Source organism: Melanerpes formicivorus, unplaced genomic scaffold, assembly GCF_026170545.1.
Source record: "Melanerpes formicivorus ecotype bairdi unplaced genomic scaffold, bMelFor1.0.p_v2 SCAF_51, whole genome shotgun sequence".
Lineage (NCBI taxonomy): Eukaryota > Metazoa > Chordata > Aves > Piciformes > Picidae > Melanerpes > Melanerpes formicivorus.
In genome coordinates, this window is record NW_027142403.1 from 3,338,623 (window position 1) to 3,365,379 (window position 26,757).

At 43.9% G+C, this 26,757-nt stretch overlaps 2 protein-coding genes across 2 annotated transcripts; both read right to left on the reverse strand.

The window, feature by feature from the left end:
• Positions 1 to 63: 63 nt before the first annotated feature.
• Positions 64 to 11,917, reverse strand: SFT2D2 (SFT2 domain containing 2). The gene is made up of 8 exons (XM_068160648.1): positions 11,680 to 11,917; positions 10,854 to 10,940; positions 10,119 to 10,204; positions 8,981 to 9,062; positions 6,099 to 6,134; positions 5,929 to 5,987; positions 5,317 to 5,346; positions 64 to 4,557 (listed from the first exon to the last, which is right to left on the reverse strand). The coding sequence occupies exons 1-8, from the start codon at positions 11,740 to 11,742 to the stop codon at positions 4,518 to 4,520; spliced, it is 483 nt and encodes a 160-aa protein (XP_068016749.1). The 5' UTR covers positions 11,743 to 11,917; the 3' UTR covers positions 64 to 4,517.
• A 1,425-nt stretch (positions 11,918 to 13,342) lies between these two features.
• TIPRL (TOR signaling pathway regulator) lies at positions 13,343 to 25,992 on the reverse strand. Its single transcript, XM_068160650.1, has 7 exons — positions 25,771 to 25,992; positions 22,018 to 22,197; positions 20,551 to 20,650; positions 19,126 to 19,257; positions 18,178 to 18,273; positions 17,438 to 17,500; positions 13,343 to 16,434 (listed from the first exon to the last, which is right to left on the reverse strand). Exons 1-7 carry the CDS (start codon positions 25,869 to 25,871, stop codon positions 16,285 to 16,287), a joined length of 822 nt encoding a protein of 273 aa, XP_068016751.1. The 5' UTR covers positions 25,872 to 25,992; the 3' UTR covers positions 13,343 to 16,284.
• Between the last annotated feature and the right edge of the window lie 765 nt (positions 25,993 to 26,757).

The window sequence follows — 26,757 nt, forward strand, 5'->3', positions numbered from 1 at the left end:
CAACTGCAACATCATCTGGAGCATCAGCAGCATTACAAAAAATCACATTGGCCATAACAGTAGTTCACTCAATGCAATGGTAACTTTATTGAAGGGAAGAACTCCCAGCACTTCTGAGTAAAGGTTTTGCTTCATTACAGAGAAAATTGTCAGTTAGGAAAGAAAAGGTGTTTATCAAAGTAGAAATCAAACAGTTTAAACACAGAGGAAAAGCACAAGAGCAAAGAGAATCAGTAACGGTATAAAACATTGTGAAGTATCTCTGAGAGCTTGGGGTTTATTTTACAAACCAATCCCACAGCTGCTAAAGAACATTTAGCCTTGTCACATTACAGGGAGGCACATGGTTTTAAGAAAAAGATACCATTTCTGCACTTTGTCCTCCCCAGGCAGGATTTGCTATGGTTGTAAACATCAGGATTTAAGACAAATGTGTGTTTAAAGATCCTCCTCCTCAGCTCTGAGCATCTAAAACAGCAACAGCGATCTCACTTCCATCAACATGATTAAGTACCGAAACTAAGCAAGAACCACTTCTTGCCAAAAACTCAGAGGCTCTTTCAGTATCTTAGCACAGAGGAAAATGGGATGAACTTCAATGGCCCACACTGCTCCAGAAGGCAGCTACAAAGACAGGATTTTCAGACTGAAGGTCAGCAACTTGGTGCTGCAAGCCTCCAAATCCATCGTGCACCAGCTGCAATAGACTCCCAGGTTACAATGAATTCAAACCTGTCATCCTGCCCCTGGACAGAAGCCTCCCCCCAGACTTGCATAGTAAAGGATTCAAAGACAAACCCTAACACATTTTTTTTTCAGTTTTTTAAAAGAAACAAAATCCCCATGATTCCCTGAATTAGTTTCATGTTGATGCTTAAATTTCTTCCTTGCTTTTTGTAGAAGCTCATGAACAACCTCCCTACTAAACAAGATGAAATTGTATCTTCCCTGCAGAAGCATCCCAGAGAGTAGCAGTACTCACAACAAACTTGGTCACATAAAACACAGCCAAACTTCTGAAATAACAGGGAAAAAACATCCCACATTTTAAGTATAGAATCACTGTACTCTGGGAACAGATGACTTCCACACTCTCCATTGCTGCTGTATCTGGAAAGCTGGCTGATCTGAGATACACTTATTTCATGCTGGAACTGTATGCTAAGGCTGCTTGGTTAAGGTTCTATTATCTGCATACTGCAAAATGCCAAACAAGTGGATAGGCACCTTGACCAACAGCAAAACTAGGCAAAACCCTCTTCCTGACAGAACACCAAATCCCACAGAGGTGACCATCATGCAAGCTTCTTAAGGGAAGTCAGCCTTCAGTTAAGTGCTGTAGGCAACTCAGCAAGGAAGGAGTTTTGTGGATTTAAACCACAAATGTCTCTGTTTGCAGTAGAGTGCATAGAAACCATTCCTGCCTTCAAGGACATCAAAAGCTAGGAGAGGGCTTCAGAATTGCCCATCATGCTTCCTGCCAAGTGGATAACCAAAGGATGACATCACAATTTAACACAAAGTAGTTTTGATGATTAAAAAAAGGCAAGCTAAATTAAAACCAATGGTGTAAGCTAATTCAGATTGAAACTGGTCACAAAGGAAGATTCACACTGTGGTTTGCTCTCTGATTAGGTAAAAACACAGAAAGCATTTAAACAAAAAGTGGAAAAAATATTTTGCTGCTAAACTTGGCAATAACCTGAACACAAACACTTAGAAATGAGCAAGAATCTGAAGAGTTTTGTTCTGATAAGGAAGAGTTACTTTAAATCAAAGCTGCTTGTAGAGGAAATAATAAACCCTGAGTAGGTTTCATGTATTGGCAAGAATACAGTGAGTCCCTGCTACTGCCTAACCTCCACAGGAAAAGAAAACACCAAAGGCCACTCTGGTGATCCTTATGTCTTTGCCATCTCTCCTTGGCTTTTGTTCCTTTAAGGTTACAATTGCTTAGCCTTCTGTGCTGTCAAACACTTGTTCTGCTTTCTTATTGTGAGGCTGAATTACAGCATCAATTCAAGTTTACCTGCTATGTATTGGTAGTTTCCTAAATTTCCTACCTCTAAGTGGCTGTGCACACAACAGCCAGCTAAAAAGTTGCAGCTAGCTAATATGCAAGTTGAAAAACTGGTATTCAGCATGCCCATTTCCAGGGTTCTTCTAGAGGAACTGCTAGAGAGTCATGCTACCACAATCCTGCACAACTGAGTCAAGGAGTAGGCAACAGGCTTTTACTTCTCCTGATCTGAAGTATTCCAAGAAAGAACCCTAGAAGTGAAATTTCATTATGTTGACTGCAGATGAGCCCAGAATGATGATCAGAGTTAACATAACTTTCCTGGATAAGGGGGAAGAGAAATACACTATACCTGCAGTATTGTCCAGGAACAGCCAGAGATGTGAAAACTAAAGAAATATTGGAATGTAAAAGGCATCAGGGTTGCATTTCAGTTGCCCTTATACAAGGGAATTCTGTAAACATTATGAAAGTCCTAATACAAGACTAATATGGGTCCTTCTGCCAGATGTAAATTAGGTTTTGAACCTAGTCCCCAAGACAAAAAGAAGATACACATCAGTTTAGACATTTGTCTGAGATCAGTCAGGGAAAAGAGGTATCAGTATTCTTTAATTCCCACTCTCTCTTAGGCATTTAACTAATTCTTCCTTCAAGACAACTAATAGTCAATCTCATTATTTCAACACTAACATCCAAATCCTGAGGAGGGGGGGAGCACCAAAATATAGCACTCAAACATCACCCTGTGTACCTGATTCATCCCTCTATCAGTGCCATGTTTTCAGGCTGGCACTTTCCATTCAACTGCCTTTGTAGCAGTAACTCTACACAGCTGGAATTCCCAGAGAGCCTGTTAAAATTGCCCTTTTATACCATCCTGCAAAAGGCAGTATTTGTTAGAGGATCCTACCAGCAGGATGGTACTGTGCTTTATAAATTATCAGAAGGACACTTAGGCTTAAGGCTTTGGAATGATCTCAATTCCTAGTAACCTTCTAGAAGCCACAGAATTATTTGGCATTATTACTGCCACACAGATCTAGGCTTTTTCTGCATTGCAATATTTGTGGTACAAGTCAGGGATGTGCTTGCCATGCAAACACAATGCTATTAAATGACTGAACTCTTGGTAGAGGGAGGCAGAGAGGCTTCAGCTCAAAGTCCAGTAGGTAATCATCTTCATAGACCCTGACTCCAACAAGGCAGTTTGGTAAGGGGAAGGGTGAAAATTAAGCAGGATCTTGCACAGCAGAAGCAGGAATCTGTGCTCAGATATTAAACAACTGATCACTGCCATGTTGGGGGAGTAAATGATTACACACAGCCCAGAAGATAAAGAGAATGTAGAGTGGCCTTGGAATGTAGAAACTGACTGCTCAGCATTTGTTTGGAGCTAGCAGCTAGATAGCTACATGGTTTCTTTGCTAAAAAAGGCAATAGAGGATGGCAACTTTCTCCTCCAAGTCGATTAAGTTCAGTAGTCCAAGAGCCTTAGGAGAAATGAAAGGGATCCCACTTACAGAGAAAAAAAAAAAAAGGAATTAATTTATTTACAAGTTCAGTAGAAAATGTCTTCTCCCTGGCCCAGACTGCTTAAACAATAGCTGCTTTCAGCTTATCAACAGTTTGTCCTCTGAGTAAGGACATAAATCAGTTCTCTCTTTGCTTACTTCTCATGCCCTCAGCTTTGCACTGCTCCTATGCTACAGCTGGGGGGGAGAAGAGGCACCTTGCTTCACATGGAGATTTCCAGTTTCCTTCCTTGTATGCATTGCCATTAGCTGTAGGCAAGGCAGAGAATTCAGGTTCCTGGCAGCTGAAAGATCCTGTGGACCTTATTTTGCAAGCTTTCACAGATGAAAATGTCCCTTGTGTTTATTTTAAAGGAAACTCCAGCAGTCTAAACTGAGAATGATATACTTCATTAAAGATGTAAACATTTCTAAACCAGCTGGGTTTGTTTTTTTCATTTAGAATTAGTTTTTTTAGAAGGAGAAGGAAGAATGCAATTATTCCATTCTCTAAGGCAAACAGTGCAAAGATTAAGTAAGATAAGGCTATTTTCAAAAACCCAACAAGTTGGCAGGAAGAAATCAGCTGGCAACTGACTTCTTTTTCCTCAGAAAAGAAATCCTCCAGACTGGCATGGTCCCATCAGCTGAGGTCTCCATTTTACAGACTTCTTGTATTACTTTGTCCCTTTGGCAAAACCAACCAAATACATGATTTTACATAAGAATTAGCCTAATGAACTCTGCATCTCTGTCTACTCAGCTCTGCCAGCCTGAACTTCATTTCATCACAAGCACCCTTTCCTACAGACACCATTGCTTACACAATTAAGCAACTGCATACACTGGATTTAACACAAGGGGCTTCTAATAACAAGCTGAAAGGCACGTGTTTAAGACAGAATTAGGAAAATAAATACACAGTGATCATAACACAGTTCTGCTACACTTCCAAGAACTTTGTGAGGCATCCAGTACTCCTGTTAGGTTAGACAAACAGCAACACATTTCTTCACAGCATCCCTACAGGCAGGAGAAAGAAAGAAAGAAAACAAAATGAGTCACCTCAGTCATGCTGCCTGATGAGACTCATTCTATGCTGCTGTCACACTGGCACTGAGGACTTTCAAGATCAGCTGGCCATATATATATTAATACATGTGCTGCCATAATTTGCACATCTACATGAATGCATTAGAAGCAAGTGGTCCTCTCAATGCCCCCCTGCCCAGCAGGGATGGAAATGATCCCTGTGAGTTGGTTCTGAGGTGATGCACTGAAGGCTGGGAGGTGGTTCAAAGAGGGATTGGACGTGACACTTGAAGCCATGGTTCAGTTAGTCAGGAGGTGTTGGGTGATAGGTTGGACTGGATGATCTCTCAGGTCATTTCCAACCTTGCTGATTCTATGATGGAGCAAGACAGAGAACTGTGTGCTCAAATATAGAATAGTGCTCATGGGGGAGAACGGGGCGGGGGGAACACAGAACACTCTTTGTCTAGTAGCATTTTGGGTCAACATTTTGGCATTCCAAAGGGAAACCTTGAGTTTAGTGTGTGGTCAGCACATATATTCTTACAGGAAGCCCTCTCTGTTACAATTGTCTTCTCCCACTAGAGAAAACGCTTAGATTCATTTTCAGGTTTAACTACATGTATTTCCTCCCGCTAAACACCAGCATGGAAAAACTTCTAAAGCCATACATCACAACACTTCTAGATACTGATCTTCTGTATCATTAAACCTCAAGATGCCAAAAGGTGAAGGAGAAGGGAAGCTTACCTTGCAAATGGTATGAAGGAAATGCTGTACCTAAGAAAAAAGATTTCTAAAGTTATTCTTCATGTCAGATTAAGACTCACAAACAATGCTTTAAACAGGTAACAGTGACACAGACAACCAAAATGAAGCTTTGAGCTTGAGGGCTGGCTAGATGTCTGCATCAGTTTCTGTACTACTTCTGTGACATTACACAGAGCCTATGTTGATGTGAAGACCACTGGCACGTTCATTTCATTGGCATGTATGGGTCCTTTAACAAGCAGACTCAAGATGAGTGTGAACGAAGTAATACCAGACAGGGACTAACAAATACAGGGGAGGGGAAGAAAAGTGGGGGGGGGGGGGGGATGGGAAAAGGCCAGTTTTACTCCAAGTTCATAGAAACGAAATGTGTTCAAAGGAACTTCCTCCAGAAACAGAGCACTGAGTTCCACCTCCAAAGCCTCTGAAATGGTGTGAAAGATCAAGAATCAATTGCTTTACATCTTGGGGAACAAGGAGGTAAAAAGATTTTGCTTTCCTCTAACTCATGCAAAGTCACAATCCGCTCAACTCAAGCTACTGACATTAGGTACAATGACTAATTGAGTGTGGGGGGAAGAAATCACTTACCATGCCAAGGCAAAAAACTGCAAGATGCAGAAAAGGAGGGTGAGTCCTTTCTTATGCCACTGAAGGAGGGGAGAAGAGGAGGGAGGGAGAAACAGCAGATGAGGCAACAGTGTTAAGAATGTTCTTTTTAAACCATACTTGAGTTACATACACAGAGGACTCATACTCACCCAGAAAGCTGAGCACAGTGTTAGTATGAGACACAACTAGAAGAAAACAAACAATTTCTATTAAACATAGAAACAACTCCAGTTTTATAGATACTGAAACACCAAAGTGGGCTCCTTCCCAGAGACAGAAACAGGTTACATAATTTCCTAGTTTTACCCAATTCAGCATAAGAGTTCCCTCCTTTCTCAAAATGCTCTTGCTGTTGTATTGTTAATGTGCATTAATGAAGAGATAGCAGCCTGCTGTCTCCAGAAAATCACAGAATCATCAAGGTTGGAAAAGACCTCTAAGATCATCAAAGTCCAACCTTCTACCCAACACCTCCATGACTATTAGACCATAACCTGTAGTGCCACATCTACTTATCTGTTGAACACCTCCAGGGGTGGTGACTCCACCACCTCTCAGGGCAGCTGGTTCCAATGACCCACTATTTCATTAAAGAAAGTCATATGCAATCTAAACCTCCCTTGGTGCAGCTTGAAGCCATTACCTCTTGCTCTGTCTTCAGTCACTTGGGAAAAGGGGCCAACACTGGCTTCACTACAATCTCCTTCTAGGGAGCTGTAGAGAGCAGTAAGGTCTCTCAGCCTCCTCTTCTTCAGGCTAAACAATCCCAGCTCCCTCCACCTCTCATCATAAAACATGCTCTCCAAACTCTTCATTAGCTTCACTGCCCTTCCCTGTACCCACTCCAGCACCTCCTTCTTACACTGCAAGTCAAATTCATTTTATGGCTGCAAAACCTAGAGCTCTTTTGCAACATCAGCAGGTTCCAACTCCACCCCACTCACTTCCTGCTGTCACAGGTAGGCACCACACTTCAGTTTTGTGTAGGTAAGGCCTTTCCATTGTGACTCTAGTTTTCCTGCTTCTCTACATGCCACACTTCCTGTTGACTCTCAAGGTTACCATGGGACTGATGTTGTGTCATTACTTAACTTTTACCAATCAAAGCTACAATATACTTCCAAGAACTTTCAGTTATTGCTTAGCAGCTCTCCTTGGTTTAATATCAAGTCCAGCACAGCCAATCAAAGAGGCACTTCTTTCAGAGTTTAGCTGTAGTAAAGACACAGTGGAGGTCTTTGGGGATAGTTTGCCATTCTGGATCATCTTCTGTTTTAGTCCTCCTTTTACTTCCAAGTTTTCATTTTCAGTTTAAGACACAACAGCTCATCTAGCAATGGCAGATGCTGATACTTGATCTCCCTTCATCAACATCTACCAACCATTTGATAAGGATACCACGTGCTACTTCAGATTATAATGTGCATTCTTCTGCTTGAGTGAAAAAATAAGTCTGTTTAGTTCTGCATGTTCAAGACAGTAACACATGCATTGCCAAATAAACCATACACTTGCCTCACCTATGATTATAGACATTCAATGCAGTTCTTTCATTAGCTTTAAAGGCAGTGATTTGTATATTGGGCTCAATGCTACATCATACATTTAACAACTGGGTTTATTCCAGTGAACAACATTCCAAGCATTCTCCTGACTCCAGGCATCCTAAGTACACAGAAAACAAACACACCATGCAGTAGGCCTGTTGTTCATCTGGGAGCATACACAGTCAGTTTCTCAAGCTCCATCAGTTGCCTGCAGCCTCTCTAGATGTTTAAATAGGAAGAGCTGATGCCAAGTGAATACTCTGAAGACATTCCCACTGAAAACGAGGCCATTTTCATGAAAGTTAACTTTTTTTACTGTGAGGGTGATGGAGCACTGGAACAGGCTGCCCAGAGAGGTTGTGGAGTCCCCTTCTCTAAAGATCATCAAAGTCTGCTTGGACACGTTCCTGTGTGACCTGCCCTAAGTGGTCCTCTATTGCATGGGAATGAAGCTGGAGTGGGGAATGAAGCTGGAGGTGGGGAGATTCAGGCTGGACATGAGGAGGAAGTTCTTCACCATGAGAGTGGTGAAACCCTGGAATGGGTTGTCCAGGGAGGCGGTTGGGGCACTGTCCCTGGAGGTGTTTAAGCCCAGGCTGGATGAGGCTCTGGCCAGCCTGATCTAGTGTGGGGTGTCCCTGCCCGTGGCAGGGGGGCTGGAACTAGATGATCCTTGTGGTCCCTTCCATCCCTGACTGATACTATGATACTATGGGTTGGACCCAATTATCTCAGGGAATCTCTTCCAACCCCTACCATTCTATGATTCTGTTAAACCACCCTCCAAATTTTAAATTCTCCAAGAGAAAGGGGGGAAGTTGGTGACAAAACATCACATTGTCACACACACACACACCCTCAGCAGAAAGTTGGCCACGATTCCCATCTTCTGGAGACAAAAATAATTCCAAGAGCTGCCTTGGGCCCAATGTTGAATTTGCAGTTTCACTGTTGCACAAAGTTTCAAGACCTGAAGCAATCAGCTAAGTGGAATGATTTCTGTATTTTTAATGCAAGATGACCAAGGCATAGGAATTCCTCTGTTGGCAGGAAATGCTGATTTTTATCAAGGCAGAAACACCTGTAGAGCTCTTTAAAGCAAGTCAGATAGAACACAAAAAGACAAAATTATGCAAAAGAGGATGCCTAACAAGCTGGGGCCTCAAGCACATCAAAAAGGCAGGCATGTGCATGGTTCACACAGGCTGACCACAGACCTTTAGAGCTCATTCAGTGTAACAACCTGCCTTCAGCTCAGTCTTTCATAAGAAGAAGGTGGTTTTCTGGTGCTACACATCCTTTTCTACAACAGCAGGTGTGCAGGATGTTTGATTAAAAAAAAACCCCAAACAACAAACACAAACCAAACAGCAGAGCCACAAACACATCTTGAGGTGTAGTTAGGTCAATGTATATGAAAGGACTTTAAAGGTAAAACACTTCACAGGCTAGCATAAGTTAAAACAGATTCCTTTGATACTCACTAGCATAACAGTGGTAGCAATTAAACGTGTAGGCTCAAACATCCTCTTCAACTGTTTCATTGGTCCCATAAGAAAGAGAGTGCTGTGAAAAACAAAACAAAATTAACACAGTGGTAGAAAGGCAGAAAAGAAAGCAGGCAAGATTCCTACTTAAGGGGAGTAGTCATACTGAATCGTCTGCTGTCATATGGGGCATCAGTACGTAGTGTTCCAGCAATCAGTGCTGTGTAACAAAAGAAACAGGATATACAATGAGACAAAGATCCATCCCTGCTTCTGTTTAAGGTATTCATTCAATTATTTTGCTCAGTTATAATTAACCTAAGCAGAGCAGAAAGATCTAGCCAGCTGCACAGGACAAGGTTGGCTCCAAATAGGTAATTCCTGCCAGATGCTTTTCCAATCTGCTCTTCAATAGCACCAGAGGCTCTGCATGGATTGCAGGGTAATCCAGCTCAATTCCTCTACATAAAGGACTAGGTTCAGCCTCTGATACCTTACCAGACCTGCAACCCTCATGTAGAGCCCTGGTGAGTGATACTGCACAAATTATACAGGGTGAAAGTTTTATGTAAGCTCATAGTTCTGTCTCATATACTCTATTAAGTGTTCTGCCATCTTAATTTATTAGTTCCCATTTAATTTTTTGTGCTTTCTGACACCAAGTTAAGCTTCCTCAGTCACAGAAGGTTGAGTTTGTCACAAAGTCAGTGAGACTATGCTTCAGGAACCTCAACAGCCACAAAGGTTTATTAAACAGAAGGTTTATTAAACAGAGAGACTGTGCCAAATATATTCACCAACATTAGCAAATGCTGAATGGCAAAGAATGAATTTTTTTATCCTGAGGGGGGAAAAAATACCAACAAAAATCAAAGCAACTCAATGATCAAAGCATGAGCTTGATTCTTCTTTTCCCTCAACTGCATTGCTAATAACAATAAACAAAATAAACATTTTCTTTACCATTCTGGGCACTGCTGGGGAAATGCTGTACCTTGAAATTCAGCAACAAGAGAATGATCCACATCAGCAAATCTTCAGACACAAATGCCACAGTTTCTACCACTTATGGGCCTTCACCTATCTTTCTGCTTTTGTTTCTCATCTTTATTAGTGAACTCATAAACGTTGTTACCTTCCAATTGATGCAATGTTGCCCAGTGTATAGAACACTGCAAAGAGTGTCAGTCCTTTCACTGGTACCCACAGCAGACAGCTACCCTAAAGAGGAACATTTAGCGAGAGGAAGGGAAAGAAATAAATTAGTATTGGTTTTAAGCTGTAAAAGAAGTATACCCAAAAAGAGTCACAGCACAAAAGAAGCCTTAGGAAAACTTTAGAACTCAAGCTGCAGTATGAGACACACACTAAATTGTATTTATTAGCATTCTCATTATGGGTTGGTGAACTGGATCAAACTGGAACTGAGTCAGATGTCTCCCAAAAGACTCAATAAAAACTACAGAATCATAGAATTGCCTGATTGGAAACGACCTTAAGATCATGGAGTCCAACCATAACCTAACATCTCCCTGTACACAACTCTTGGACCATGTCTCTAAGCTCCTCATCTAAACATCCCCAGGGATGGTGACTCCACCACCTCCCTGTGCAGCCTGTTCCAGTGCCCAGTGACCCTTTTGGTGAAGACATTTTTCCTAATATCCAATCGAAACCTCTCCTGGTGCAACTCAAGGCCATTTACTCTCAACTTATTGCTTGTTACCAGAAAGAAAGGGCCAGCCCCCACCTCACTATAACCGGCTTTCAGGGAGTTGTAGAGAGCAGCAATAGCATGCAGCAAGGATGCAATTATTTGGGCTCCTGAAACTCAAGTATCAGGGAGCTCTGGCAAAGAAAAAGTGCTTACCAAGATGGAGAACAAGCATCCCATTGCAAAACAAGCAATGAAGCCTTTCACTCTGGTGCCCCAACTTAACGAAGTCCCTTCAATAACCTAGAAACGAGGAGACAAACAAAGACTGCAAGACTCTACGTACTGATAAAGCCTCGGTAAAGTTCCTCCGAGATGCTAAACTGTGCCCTTCTAGCTCAAAGGGAGCCTCGGTTTGAAGCTCCCTCTCAGTCGCCCATGGGAAGGCAGCGCAGGCGCTGCCAAAGCGCAGCCCTGTAGGAGCCGGCCGGGCAGTGCCCAAGGACGGAGCGCTGCCTCCCGCCCACACCAGCACCAGGAACTTGTCCCTTTCGCTCTTCCACCGGCTCTCCAAGCAAACTGGCCGAGAGGGGCGGCATTTGCGGGGCTGGTTTGGTTCTGCCTGCACCGAACAAGGGCAGGGGTACGCTCCCGTTCCCCCGCGTCGCTTCAGAGCTCGCCGTTACCAGTCTGCCTGCTCCCGGCCGGCCCGGGTTCACTTGCGAGACCGAGTCAGTCCCCCTCACAAAACCCAGGAGCCAGGGCCCCGTTCCCAGACAGCGCAGCCCGGCTCCCGGGATAAAACACAAGGATTCCGAAGTGCAAAGCGAAAGCTTCAGAGACCGGCTCCGCCCCGAGGGAGCCGGAGGCCCAGCACCGGGCCGAGAAGGCACAGGCCGGTCCCGCGCCGAGGGATGGCCCCGGGTGCCGCTCCCCTCACGGCTGCGCTCCCGCGGCCCGGGTGCCGGCGCGCAGCTCCCCTCACACACGCGCGCGGACGCCCCGCCGGCGGGGAGGCAGGTGCCGGGGAGCGGAGCGCTACCTCGGACAGGCCGCTTGGCTCCTCCGTGTCTTGGCCACTCAACACCCGCTTGAGCTTGTCCATGCCGCCTGCCTCGGCCCGAACAGCCCCGTCCCGCTCACGGCCCGACCGTCTTCCCTCTCCTCAGGGACTCCCAGCTCCAGAAAGCACCGCGCCGCCGCGGACACCTGCGCCAGCCAGGTAGGGGCAGGCCGGCGGCGCGGAGGCTGCCGGGGGATGTAGTTCGCCGGGACGGGCAGGCGAGACCGCACCCGGCGGTAAGGGGCAGACGCCAGCGAGTGACGGGTCTCTGCGAGTGAGGAAAGGGCGGTGAATGTCCTGGAGCCGCTGCTTGCCCGGGCTCCTCCGACTGCTGAGGTGGTGCCCCACCGTCACGGGGGGTCGGCTGGCAGGGGCTGAGCGGAAGAAAGGCTCTGGAAATGGTGTAAGCTGGCGCTGTGCTCCCAACCCGGACGCTTCGGCCCTCCCGTGGCAGCTCTCCTGGAGCAAGTGCACAAACCTCAGTGCTGCAAAACTTCCCGATCAGTGAGATTAAGGAAGACCAGCCTAGCACCGAGTCCCAGCTTCGTGTGGCAGACAAATTTTCTTCATAGTAATTTACATATTTGGTCTGGGTTGTTTATGAGACAGCAAACGCTTCACTTTTCCTAAGAGTCAGACATTCCTTACTCCTCCAAGCATACCGTAGCTGACACCTAAACTGGCCCAATGCTTTCAAGACTTCAAATCATAGAAACGAATCATAGAATGCATTGTGTTGTAAGGGACCCTCAAAGGTCATCTGGTCCCACAGCCCTGCAATGAGCAGGGACACAGAATCAGAGGATTGGAAGGGACCTCACGGATCATATAGCTCCAACTCCCCTGCCATGGGCAGGGACACCTCACAGTAGATCGAGTTGTCCAGAGCCACATCCAGCCTGGCCTTAAAAACTTCCAGGGATGGGGCTTCTACCACCCCCCTGGACAACCTGTTCCAGTGTCTCACCACCCTCCTGGGGAAGAACATCTTCCTAACATCTAATCTCCATCTCCCCTCCTCTAGCTTGGATCCATTGCCCCTAGTGCTATAACTACCTGACATCCTGAAAAAATCCCTCACAAGCTGTCTTGTAGGCCCCCTTCAGATACTGGAAGGCCACAGTCAGGTCTCCTCAGAGCCTTCTCTTCTCCAGACTGAACAACCCCAGCGCTCTGAGCCTGTCTTCCCAGGGCAGGTGCTCCAGCCCTCTGATCATCCTCACGGCCCTTTTCTGGTCACATTCTAGCATGTCCATATCCTTCTTGTAATTGGGGCTCCGGAACTGGACACAGTTCTCCTGGTAGTGTCTCACAAGAGCAGTGCAGAGGGGGAGAATCACCTCCCTCGACCTGCTGGCCATGCTTCTCTTGGTGCAACCCTGCTCTAGTTTAAAACCATTGCCTGAAACAGTAAGAGTCCATTCCACTGCGAGTCTTATTTCCTTACTTGTACCCTAACTCCTCTCCCTACTTTTGAGTCTATTACTTGGCAATAGTGAAGCTAACAGACACAGCAATAAGGACTTCATTTTGCTACCACTACTGCAACTGTTCCATTGTTCTGAAACAGTCTCACCTTCTTTTCATCACGAGCCAGAGGGGGCTGATGACAGGCCAAAGAACATGGACACAACATCTTAACTAGCGTGCAGAATTCAGCATCACAAATAGTTACATGAGTTTATTTTTCTCAGATAAAAACAACTATGGGTACATTTCATTTAGTGAGATACAAGAAAAAAAAATATAAATTGCCACATGTTAAACTTGCCACAAAACATCTGGAGAATCACCCCACTCCCTCCCCCTACAACGATGTACCCAAAGTGGTACTCTTCTGGGGAAAATTTGGACTAGAGAACTTGTGGTACACCAGTTTATACTGCTGCTCTTGGATAATGTGTGGCTGAAGAGTCACAAAGTGCTCCAAGTTTTACTTTGTAGTAACTGTGAATTTCTAAACATGTTGTGATTTCCCCCAGCACATGTGTTCTACTTAAATGCACAGCACCCAATAGATGGGTATCACATACCTATATAGTCAAGATCCAAGTCCATTCAAGACAACTGTACCAACAGGTTACAAATTAGTATGTATGATGGATAAGATAAAAATACACAGTATAAGCTAAACATGCAGAACACCCTTTGCAATGCTAGGTGTTGATTCTGTGGGTCAATCCCCACTGTACTTTAGCCCAGTGGAGCTCAGTGTTAGTTAGCATCACTGGCCAAACCTGAATCACAATTTTAATTAATGAATGCAGATATGGTTTCCTTCATGCTAGCACTACAGCACTTCTCCTCTCAGTCACTACCAGCTTTGTGTTCTTAAAAACCTTTAAAACATGTAAAATATATGCTTAAAGAAGTGCCATGATTTACTTCTACCACCAAAATCTCTCTTCACATCCATTTGTTGTTCCCTTCATTTGCACTCTCTCCTCATATCCCTCATCACTGGATTGGACCTAAATAATCTTCTATTACCAAATTAATTTAGATCACTTCTATGCTGTATTCATTTGCAGCCCCTTCTTTATCCTGACACTAAAATCTTTAGGAAACAAGTGCAGGAAGATAAAAAAAAAGCCAGCAGAGTTTAGGACTGTAATCAGGAGCATAGAGGGCCTCACATCTGTTTGGAAGTGGCCATAAATTCACTCACCTGGATCATGTCCAGCTGATAGCAATGTCTTTCAGAAACTGTCTAATTTCAGTTCTCTTCACTGATTTTTACATGTGGATCAGAAGACTTTCCACACTAACTCTTTCAAAGGATTCCAAAGATAGGGCTGATAGGGGAAAAAAGTAAATCAATCTGATGATAACTTTTCTACAAAGCAGTCCTCACAGATGCTCAGTGAGGCAGGCATGTATTAACTCTCATTCTTACATACAGGGCACAGAGAAGTGGTTAGAGTAAATCAATGACACTGGAAAAAAACTGCAACTAGTTCCTACCTTTCAAATGTATGATTGATTCAGTAGACCAGGCTGGCACAAATAAAAGTGAAATAAAGTGAGTTGTTTATTGTTGTTTATTTTTATTAACAAAAAACTTAGATGGCAGTAGGCTGCTTCTTGGTTGTTTTTTTTTTCCCTCCCCTAAAAGCTTCATGTTCTTCTTTTAAGTGAAAACAGTTTCTAAAAAGACCTGGTTAAATACCAGGCTTTGAGGTGGGTTGTTCCTTTTAAGCCATGCAGTGTAGAACATGAAGATTTTAAAGCAAGAAGCCAAACAGATCAGAATATGTACATATTCTTATTTCCCACCACCTCAAACCACAAGGCCTGCTTTCTGCTACAGTCATTTGCTTCTTGCACTTCACTTGAGCGTGAGCACTAAACTTAGACAAGTCTCGTTTAGCTCCCTCATTCTCAGGCCAAGCTATGAACATAATTTAGGACCTCCAAAAGCAATACAAATATTTAAAGTTTGATTTACAAAGTGTTGAGTTAAAACCATGACTATACATGTGATCACACTTCTATTAATATCAGAACTCACAGAATTTTAAAAATAAACCAAAATGATTTATCTGTAATAGATTTTGCATCCTTTTAAGGCTTATATATCTTGTTTCTCAAACTGCAAATACCACATATCCTTTATGGAGTACAGACTAAACACCCCTCTATTTCTCAGCCCTAAGCCTAGCAGTTTGAGTATCAAGGCAGGACAACAACCACCTAACCATCCCATGCAGGCACCATCCAGTGTGTCCCACAAAAGACCAATACAGTACAATGCATTTCCAATATGCTATGTAACTGTAGCAGCAAACAGACCTCCCAGTAACAGCCTCCAGAACTACCTAGAGAAATTTGGCTGACATGAGATTAAACTAGCACTTGACTTACCAACATGTGTCTTTGTGAAACTTTTAACTCCAGAACAGGAGAAAAGGTGGAGGTTAACAAACAAGGTAATTTTACCTTTATATAGTGTCAAACTACATTTTTCCCCCCCCTCCTTAAAACTACCCTCAGATGAAATCAAGACTCTAGAGTCTCAGAGACTCCAAAAAGTAACCTTGTAAGCTATCAGCTCACAGTAAAGGAACCCAAGCAAAACGTGTGGTTTGGGAATGACAGTTCAAAATCGATGCAGAGGTTTGGTTTGGTTTGGTTTTGGGGTTTTGTGTGTGTGTGGTTTTTTTATTTGTTGGTTTTGGCTTTTTCACTGTGGATGATTTCTCAATAAAATCTGAAGCAGCAATAACAACAAAATCTTCATAGAAGCGTTTGTGGTGGAGCACCCAGACAATACTCCTGCCTAACCAGTGAACTGAGCAGAACCCAGACTCTTAATCATGAGAGTCTTTCTCTAAAGCCATTGAAAACTTTAACTCTCCACCAGTCTATCATTAACTCCTGGTACAGGGTTAAAAAAAAAAAGAAACACAACCAAAAGCCCACCACCACAACATCATTAACAAAACTTGCTTGAAATGTTTTCTCTCAGGGCTACAGAAAAAATAGCCAAATTCTTATTCCACTAGTAGTGAAACCACCCCCCCATGGCAATGGTTACATGATCACATTATCTCCAGTCGACTTCCAGTCCATATAAAGTCATATTTATTTAGACTTAACACACGTGTCTTCCAGTGGTGCTTCTGGTTTAGGCTCCAGCTTCTCTGGGAATTCTAGTTTTTCACAGATTGTCTCCTTTATGGGCAGATACTGGGAGATCTCATTAGGCTCCGTGAACAGGGAAGGTGGAACGTGCTAAGAAGCAAAAAATGTTAAGATAAGCAAGTGAATGAAAGGAAGGAAAACCAACCAAAAACAAGGCATTCAGAATCCAGACTTTTACAGTCAATTAATCTAGAATTTACCTGATTTAAGCAACTGAAGTGATTACTAAAATTTGCCTTATCACTTCAAATGAACAAGAGGACACAGAACAAGAAGACACAGTCTCAGGCTGCACCAGGGGAGGTTTAGGCTGGATGTTAGGAAGAAGTTCTATACAGAGAGAGTGATTGCCCATTGGAATGGGCTGCCTGGGGAGGTGGTGGAGTCACCATCATTGGAGGTATTCAGGAGGAGACTTGATGGGGTGCTTGGTGCCATGGGTTAGTAGTTTAGGTGGGTTGGACGCGATGATCTTGAAGGTCTGTTCCAACCTGGTCTGCTCTATTCTATTCTAAATGCACCTACAGTCTTTTACTCCTTGTGTGTAAAAGATAGGATAAGGAAAGCTATTTAATATTTTTAAGCAGCAGATAAGAATGCAAGAAAGTCAGAGACATTCATGAACAGCTATAATTACAAACAAAACAAACAAACAGACAAGTAGTATTTATCATTTGAACATAACAGCCTTGTTGAGGTTCTAGTTCTAGATGAGAGCAGGATGGCCTCACAAGGGATCCTATGCTTTAACCTCTTCTACCCACTGCAATTTATTCATTGGAGTAGCTCAGATTTGGCTATTGATAACTGATACACCTCAACATCTTAGTTTTATGAAACCCACTACAGACATTTAAATGAAATACTGAAGCTCATAGGATTGTAATGTCATATTTTAGGAAGTTAGGTAGTTAATTAATACCTTTCTCTAGAGATTTATGTGGACAGCTTAACTTCATCACATATATTTGGTGGCAAAAAATAGAAATACCTATACTAAGCAAACCATTTTCAAACTTTCTAATGTACTTTGAGAAATGCACCCAGAGCTATTCAAATGCAGCTTGCATTTTGGCTACAGAAAACACGGTACCTTTAAACTTGATATTGTGCTTTCTCTGGATGTGTACTCTCGCAACATGTAGGCCTTGTCAGCCTAAGGGAGGAAAAAAAACCAGCCAAAATTAATTGAGCAATGATCATCTACTGCCAGTGCAAAATGAGCACTTTTAATATAATGAATTTAGTAAGCATTTGAATTTGGTTGACCACAGATTTCCACCTGGGAGCAGAAACGCATGTTCAAATTCACGAGGACAGAGAAAGAGGCTTAACAATGTTTTCCTTCCCAGGAATCACCTGAGCACATGTATGACTGAATCTTTACTCAGAACTCCTAGAGTGTGAGAAAACCTAGACAGAATAAGCAGGCTACAACTCCTAGAACTCACTGTAGCATGGACATTTCTTTGCAAGTCGAGCCTGCAGTCACATAATAGACAAGCCAAAGAAACTTTACTTGGAGACAAGGATAAGAACAGTACCACACTATTTATGGTTCCCTATTTTTCCTCCTGTACTTCTTCAAAATATTTAAATGACTACTTCACAAGGTGTGGCCTACTCTGCTCATACAATACCTACCCCATGGCATTCAGCACTTGGTTGCTATTTCAGCACCACCACAATAAAATACATCTGAAAGTTCAGCTCAGGTAAACTTTATGCCCCCAGACATCAGCATTAAATTACAGGAATGAGGGTAGGTCTTCTCTGAAAGTAACATGGCAAGGGAACATCTGTCAAACATTCTAATGGTAAATGGAAGTTTACCTCATGGTGAAGCCTTGTATCATTCATCCTGATAAGTACCCCATCGACTCGCAAGAAAAACCGCAGCAGCACAAAAAAGCTGGAAGGCATAACTCTCTGCAGAAATAAAGGTGTTCCATTCAGCATTACTTGAAGGAGGCATTTACCTACATCCAGCATTTACAACAAAGGACAGTATGAGGGAACTTTCAGTAATAAAGTCAAAATTTGGGCTGTTGATGTGCTGCAGTTATCACTGGACAGCAGGGCAGACAGCATCTCACAAGATTCTTAGTCAGGATGCAGAATGAAGGAAGATTGTTCCTCGAAGCAACTGACAAGGATTTCAAGACAACATAGATGCCAGGATAACTGTATTTCTAAGAGAGAGGATAAAAAAACCTGCATTTTAAACCTTTGGCCTGGTTTTGCTGGGGCAGAATCCTAGGCCAGCCACAGGCTGCAGGACATTAGCTATTTCCAGTCAGCCACAGCAGATGGCTCACAGGTGTATCCCAGACTGTGACCATCATGATCAGTATAAAGGGGGAAGTTTGCTGGGGACCAGAGAGCCTCCTGCTTTGGCTCTTCCTGCTTTTCCCCATCACTGGAGGGGCTCATTTACCATTCTTCTGAGGGAACTGCTTTCCCATTTATTGTGACCATTTTGTATTTGCTGGGCTGAGTACAATTTTGTATGCTTCATATTGGCATTGGTATAGGTTTGGCTGTTTCATTAAATCTGTTTTCATTTCAACACACAGATCTCCTCTTTTTTCCCCAATCCCTCTTCTCTGCTGGGATGGGGTCATCAGGTGGCAAAGCAACTGCCATAGTTTAGCTCCAGATAGGAGCTAAACATAGAAGACTTTAAATCCCAATAGGAGCACACTGCAGAAAGTGATGGCATTTTACATACATTACCCAACTGAGTCACTGAACATCTTGTATACACCTCTCACTACTCACTATTTTTACACTCAAACTTGATACTCCATGATCATGAAGTTCATCTTCAAATAGAAGTACTTCTTCAAAAAACATAATTTGTTCCCTGGCTTTCAATTTCTCTGTATTGATGTGTTCTGTTGTAGGAACAACCTAAAATAAAAACAACAAAACAGGATTGACAACAGTCAGTGCATTCATTTGTTGCCAAGTTACATGAAGTTCATCCTGATTTTTAAACCCCACAACTGCTAGTTTTAGAAATGAGAAAGCTTTCAGAGCACTAAGCTGAAAACATCCCAGATTCTTAAGGAAACAAAAAAAAAAGGAAGTTAAAATTAAACCCAAACCTTCCAAGAGGAAACATGAATCAAAGCAAAAAGCAACAACCAGGAGTGGAAAAATCCAAATAAACTTCCCTCTGGGTACGTGCTCAGTGGGGTTTCCAGCTGCAAACAACTGCACTCACTTTCTGTATTTCAAAGCATTTGAAGATGCCTCATGTTTAACAGACAAATGAGAAGTTTGGGGTTACAAGCAGGACTCCATGCATTTAGTACCTCTAGCCTAGTACAGCCCCTGAACAGGACTCTAATAAATTGCTTTCATAGAAATCATGTTCATGTATGTTTTCCATCTTCTGGTCTCCTTAGACACTCACATATTTCTGCCTATAGACCATGGGTAAATAAGACATGGCTTATTTCTATGCCCTTTGAATTTCAGAGTAACCCAAGTGATCTATAGCTAACACATCCTAGTGAATGAACACAGACTGTCTACTTACTAGCAGGCAATCTGCCTAGAGTAAAGAACAGCTGGGAATTTCAGTCTTATTTTAAAGTAAGTAAATACAAGGGAGGGACTGTAAATTTAAATATGAATCATAGAATGGTTTGGGTTGGAAGGGACCTTAAAGATCATCTAGCTCCAGCCCCTTTGACAGGGGCATAACTTCCACTAGACCAGGTTGCTCAAGAAGTAACTGTTGCAGAAAAATGACCAGCCACTGCAAGTAGCCAGATCTACACATCCCCTTAGGCAAACAGGCAAACAACAGAGAGTAAAGGTACTAGAGCATTACACAGGTGATAGTTCTGTTGTGTATGAGGAGCCCAGGACTTCAGAGGGACAAGCAGCAAGTGCTGAAGGTTCCCACCTGCTTTAGTCTCCAAGGAAGTCCTCACTAAGGGACACAAGGCTAAGGCACCCTTTTACATTATCCTAGAATGTTTTAAAGACCCCAGTCTGCTATTAAAACTGAAGACATGATTTGATTAGGATAACATGCTGAGCGCCCTGAAACACCCAAACTAGACTCAGACATCTGAAACTAGAAAGCATGTGAGATCTTCCAGAAGCCTCCTCAAAGGTAAATGATGGCTTTAAAAAAGTGGTTTGTGTTTGAAATATGCAAGCAGCATTTAATAAGGTGAAAAGAGTTACCTTTAATGTTGCAGTATCTCCCAGCAAAGTTCCTTTGTAGTCTGTTGTGTAAGTCCAATCATATGGCTTGACAACTTCCTTACTGTGCTCGGTTTCACTCCTGGAGAAGTGAAAGAGAGCTGGAGTTAATTCTCTCCAGAGCATCTTTCCAGTGCTGTGTTTTGCAGTGCTGTAGCTGGGTGTTGATAACACATAGGTGTTTTGGCTGCTGCTGAGCACCAAGGCTGTGCTTTTCTAACATTCCTCTGCCCCAAGAGTACACTGAGGCATGGGCAGACCTACAGAGGGACACAGCCAGGCCAGCTGACCCAACCTGGCCAAAGGGGTATTCCATGCCATATGATGTCAACTCAGATACACAAGCTAAGTGAAAGAAGGAGGTGTGGGGACATTCATTGATGGCACCTGTCCCCCAGAGCCACTGCTATGCATATTAGAGCCCTGCTTCCCAGGAGTGACCCAACATCACCTGCTGATGGGAAGCACAGAATAACATCTTTCTTTGCTTTTGCTTCTGTGCATGGCCTTTGCATCTTATTACATTGCTTCCATCTTGACTCCTGTGCTTTTGTTGTATTTTCCCTTCCCCTGTCCATTTAAGAAGGGCAGTGATAAAGCAGCTTTGGTGGGCATCTGGCCCCCAGCCAGGGCCAAACCACCACAGCTAGAAAACTGTTACTCGAATTCCTGTGCTAATACTGTCTCTGTCCCAAGAGGCAAAGTAAAGATCTTAGCTCCATGCTGTTGAAAAATGCCTATTTCATGGCCATTTTTTAAGGAAGCAAAACTCTACTTGCTGATAACACACATCATTGCTACTTGACTCAGTTTTCATGACAGCTTTGATTTCTCTCTGTGCTTTATTTCTAGATGCTCTGCAACTAATTTGGTAAATGCTAAGCACTACAATCAGTTCTCATACATGACAACTGTTCTGCTATATTCCTAAGGCTACAATTTTGAACACTTGGAAATGCCACACAACACAATCTTGCAATGCTTGAGGCTCTAGGAGTTTGAATAAACAGAAACAGCATTAAGCCACATTTAACTTGGTTATTTTAAACAAGTTTATTTTGAGAAAGCCAAGAGACAACTGAAAAATATAGTTGGCTCGATTTAACAGGCAAGATGATCATGGCAAAGAAAAGGTAAGTGACTTCTGTGATCACACACAGTATCTAGGGCAGAACCAAATGCAACATCACAGAATCACAAGATCACAGAACAGTAGAGGTTGGAAGGGACTTCTAGAGATTGAGTCCAACCTCCCTGCTGAGGCAGGTTCACTGAGAGAAGGTGACACATGGACATGTCCAGGCAGGTTTTGAATGTCTCCAGAGATGGAGACTCCACCACCTCTCTGGGCAGCCTGTTCCATATGCTCTGTTCCTTTGTCAGCACCTTTATGACAGTTTTCACACACAACACACCAGTACTTGCCCACTTGGTGATAAAATACTGTACCTGCTCTCTTGCCACTCCTCTGCACAAGCCACTTTGATCATACCTTGACAATTATTGACACATTTTAAAGCATCTGTTGCATTGAACTCAATTCCAAAACCACGATCATGCTGTATTCTCAGGATATTGTCTCCAAACATCATCTCTGGCAGGGAAGGCATGTGCAATTCATCAGCCAGTCTGCACAAAAAAGTAGAAGTCTCATGAAGAGAAGTCAGCTATAGTTCAGTGGAAGCAGTCCTTGTATTTGAATATGTATTCTTTAGACCATGGTAATGCAGAAAACCAGTCCTCATCACGTTCTGCAAAGGTTTGTTGCTTTCTCAGTTTAATCATTTGAGACAAGCTGAAGACTCATTGATTCAACCTGACTTTCCCACCACTGAAGTATTCCTAAAGCATTCCTTCTCCATCACATTTGAACAAAAGGAATCAAGTATCTAGTAAGCATGAATTAGCAGCTTGCAACCTACTGTAGCAAATCCCTGTGTGTTATATGAACAACTACTTCAAGTGACCAAAAACAAGTTTGGGAAACAAGCCCTCGCTGTCAGCAAGCTTAAAGTCAGTAGCCCAAACCTTCAAATTTAGAAAGCTACAAAAAGGCCCTGCAAACAATCCTGGCAGAGTATGTGAAAAGCACAGAGGACACTACTGTGCTCTACTACTTTCTCTAAGCTACAGAGAGTATGCAAATTTAAGTATGAAGGCCACAGACTCAGCTGAACAAAATACTGCATGAACTAAACAAGTATGATCCTTCCAAGAAATCTCACTCATTCTCTCTCTTGTTTTACATCAGGCTCTATACTAGCTTATATGTGTATATACATACACCATATGTAACTACACAGACACATATATTACACCACTTTATACACATATCAACCTTATATACCAAAAGGCTTCATATTCTTCTCTTCTTCCTTACCACTCCTTACTTCACTTATCAAGACCAAAAAGAAATACATGACACCTGGAGAGAATAAAGCTTTAGGAAATACACTGAGGTGCTAATGGCAGCTTTCACATTGCTGTGAAGCACTCCTGTATCAAAGTGGTTATTCTGCAACCTCGCATACAAAACAACATTATGCTAACCAAAGTGAAACAGAAGCGTTGAATAGAGCTGGAGAATACAATCCTGTCTTTGCCAGAGAAGGCAGAATAATGGCATGAACTTTTCCATCTCAGCAAGTGTGGGTCTATTGGCTTGAAAAGACCAACTCCAGCACAGAAGCTTCTTTGCTATGGCATATCCGATCCTTCACCTTTCCACTGAGGTCACTAAAGGATTTGTTTTGTGATGCGGCTGGCAGAAACAAAACTCCTGCAGACACTAATGATACTTCCCAAGCAATAAAAAAATAGGCAAAATGCCAAGAGAAATACACTTAAAAAGGAAGCTGACCAAAAGCACTACAGCTGGGTGGATTAACTCCCAACTTTGCCAGTTTGAAATGGAGGAACTGTATGGGGGATTTCATGCTGTAGATACCAAGACCTACAGGTGAATGGCTAATTTTGAGCTTCCCTGCCTTGCAAAATCTTCTGTGTCCTTTCAGTCCTTTGTTGTGGCTCCTGCAACTTTGCTTATCAGCCTTTTAAAACATGTTCTGAGAAATTGTGTGTCTCAAAAACATCTAAACAGGCAAAAGTAGTTTCTGAAGATTACAGAGGCAAGTATTTTAAACCAGCTACAGTTAAAAAACTCCAATAGATCAGAAGATGAGTACAGCACATAGTTTGATTTTTAGACTGGCAGTTCACATCTCTGTCTGGATCACAGATAATGAAGCAAGTTAGCATCCTCCTGATCTTAAAATAAAGCCCTTCATTTTTAAGAGATAGCACCCTACAAAGCCCTTCTATTAGAACAGGCATAGAAATGAGACACTCTAATAGCCCTCCTTCCCCTGCAGAACACTGGTGCAGCTGAGCTGGATCTTGAATCCTCATTATATTAAAATGACTAAATCACATGCTTCAAGTTTTCTTGTCTGTAACTAAAAAAATTCAAGGGCCTATTAGTCTAAAGCCATCTGAGAAGATTATTTTAGGCATTGAATACAGGATAAAGATGGAAAAAGGAACATGGTTTTAATCCACTATAAGGCAGAGATACAGTTAAAAAAGTAAAATCAGTATAATGACGTTTAAAGAAGTTTCACACAGCTCACTCTAACACGGGACTTCACCACACAAATTACCCTCAGTGAAGGCAAAAGCAACGTGATTGAAGATATACTTCATCATCATAGTATCATAGTATAATCATAGTATCATTCAGGGTTGGAAGGGACCACAAGGATCATCTAGTTCCAACCCTCCTGCCACAGGCAGGGACACCCCACACTAGATCAGGCTGGCCAGAGCCTCAGCCAGCCTGCTCTTAAACACCCCCAGGGACGGGGCCTCGACCACCTCCCTGGACAACCCATTCCAGGGTTTCACCACTCTCATGGGGAAGAACCTCCTCCTCACTTCCAGCCTGAATCTCCCCACCTCCAGCTTCATTCCATTCCCCCTAGTCCTATCACTCCCTGAGATCCTGAGAAGTCCTTCCCCAGCCTTCCTGTAGGCCCCCTTCAGATACTGGAAGGCCACAATTAGGTCACCTCGGAGCCTTCTCTTTTGTAGACTGAACAGCCCCAACTCCTTCAGTCTGTCCTCATAGGAGAGGTGCTCCAGCCCTCTGATCATCCTCGTGGCCCTTCTCTGGACACCTTCCAGCACCTCCACATCCCTCTTGTAATAGGGGCTCCAGAACTGGAGGCAGTACTCCAGGTGGGGTCTCACCAGGGCTGAGTAGAGGGGGAGGATCACCTCCCTCGACCTGCTGGCCACACTTCTCCTGATGCAGCCCAGGATCTGATTGGCTTTGCGGGCTGCAAGTGCACACTGAGAGCTCCTCTTGAGCTTTTTGTCCACCAGCACCCCCGTTAAAAAAGTAAAAATAAAAAAAAAAGTAAAATCAGTATAATGACGTTTAAAGAAGTTTCACACAGCTCACTCTAACACGGGACTTCACCACACAAACTACCCTCAGTGAAGGCAAAAACAACGTGAATGAAGATATACTTAACAAGACAAACAAGATTTACATGCATGTATTTAAGAAACTGAGGGCAGGAAGTATCTGTCAAGTTCAACTGCCACTAAGATCAGCGATGCCACTCACAGATCAACTGCTCAGGTCCGCATTTGTAAACACGACTTAAGAACTTGATGCTGACGCAGGAGCATTTTACTAGTGCCAGAAGAAAGCAAGTAATAAATTCGTAATGAAAACCGCTACCTTAGCATAGCTCACGACAGTCTGTGAAGCACAGTTAAGAGAACCTTACATGGCAATTATAAAGTCATTAAGAAAAGCATGCTTCTAATGAACAGGGTTCGGCTCACAAAGGTACAGAGCTCCAAATCTGTTAGCAATCGTTAAAAAAAAAAACCAAAACAACTGAAAAATTCAAGTCAGAGGCAAGCTTAACCTCGAAGAAAGAGAGAGCAAAACCCTCCGCAAAGTAACAGACCAAGCAGCGTCTTTCCCGCCCACAAAAGGTTATTTATTTCTTGTGCAAAGCTGTTAACAAGGGGTCCCAAACCCCTCGCTGTCAAGGAGTGAGGTCCCAGCCCCGCCGACGCTCCTCCCCGTGCCTCAGCCCTAACGTTTAACCGAGGAGGGACAGGGAGCAGCAGAAGTACCGTGCCGCACACCCCCACACAGCCCAGGCAGCCCCAAGCCCGCCTCACCTCTCGGCCTGCGCCGATTTCATAATGTGCGTCCGGGCGGCGCTCAGCTTCCACGGCCCGAAGGTGAAGTCGCGCCGGCTGCTCTGGAAAACGGGGTGCATAGCGGAGGCGAGGAGCAAGGCCCCGCCGAGAATACAAGAGTGACCAGAAAGGGCGGCGGCAAAACCCACGCCGCCTCAGCACACCACCGGAGCCGGTACACCCCGAGCAGCAGCAGCAAAAGCACCGCCGGCAGCAGCAGCGCCGCACACTTCCGCTTCCGGGGGAGAGCCCTGCGCGCGCAACGCGGGAGCGGCGCGGGGCAGGAAGTGGCGGCTCGGGTGTGGATAGTGAGGGCGGGAGGCGCAGCCGCCAGGGGGGTAGCCGTTGCTCGGGTTGGAGGGATTGGTGGTAGCTGCCCCCAGGCCTTTCTGCGGCTTCAGAGCTACTGTGCTGCGTGGTGAGAGCGTTGCGGGGAGGTGCACGCCTTTTCCCGCTCGCCGCGGGAGAGCACTGTCTCCGGCCGCTTTGCCCGGCGCGAAGTAGCCGCGAACTCACCCGGGTCTCTGTTCACGGGGAACCGGCCTGCGGCGGCCGAAGCATCCAGTGCAGAGCTCGTGTATTGCTGGTTGTCATTTGCGCTTCCAGCTGCATTTCCGAAGGTAGTTTGCCGAACCGAGCCCGAGAGCAGCAGGGCGGCTGCGGTCGTGCCACGGCGGCCAGGCGCAGGGCTTGCTCAGCGGTAGGACTGTTCACCAGCGCAGGCTTCCTGCGGCGGTGCCGCTGCCAGATGGGGAACGGCAGTTAGGGGAGCGCTTTAGCCCTGATGGACCTTTGTCAGAGTCGGCGATTCACCAAGTGCTACCTGGCTGTGATTCGTTCCAACATGAAAGACACGTTTTCGCTATTTTGCGTATTATACATGTGGAATTTCATACCCTGGTTGGATATTCTCTTGAATGCTATTCAAATACTCTTTTAGTCTACAAAACCAATGTAACTTACATA

What these genes read in the sequence shown, in the direction of transcription:
- TIPRL (XM_068160650.1), bottom strand. Translation starts at nt 25,871, where the DNA reads ATGCACCCCGTTTTCCAGAGCAGCCGGCGCGACTTCACCTTCGGGCCG. An exon ending in AAATCGGCGCAGGCCGAGAG is followed by an intron (nt 22,198 to 25,770) that starts GTGAGGCGGGCT and finishes TTTTTTGTGCAG; the next exon opens with ACTGGCTGATGAATTGCACA. An exon ending in GCACAATATCAAGTTTAAAG is followed by an intron (nt 16,435 to 17,437) that starts GTACCGTGTTTT and finishes TTTGCTTCTTAG; the next exon opens with CACGTTCCACCTTCCCTGTT.
- SFT2D2 (XM_068160648.1), bottom strand. Translation starts at nt 11,742, where the DNA reads ATGGACAAGCTCAAGCGGGTGTTGAGTGGCCAAGACACGGAGGAGCCA. An exon ending in GATGCTTGTTCTCCATCTTG is followed by an intron (nt 10,205 to 10,853) that starts GTAAGCACTTTT and finishes GTTCCTCTTTAG; the next exon opens with GGTAGCTGTCTGCTGTGGGT. An exon ending in TCCTTCATACCATTTGCAAG is followed by an intron (nt 4,558 to 5,316) that starts GTAAGCTTCCCT and finishes TCCTGCCTGTAG; the next exon opens with GGATGCTGTGAAGAAATGTG.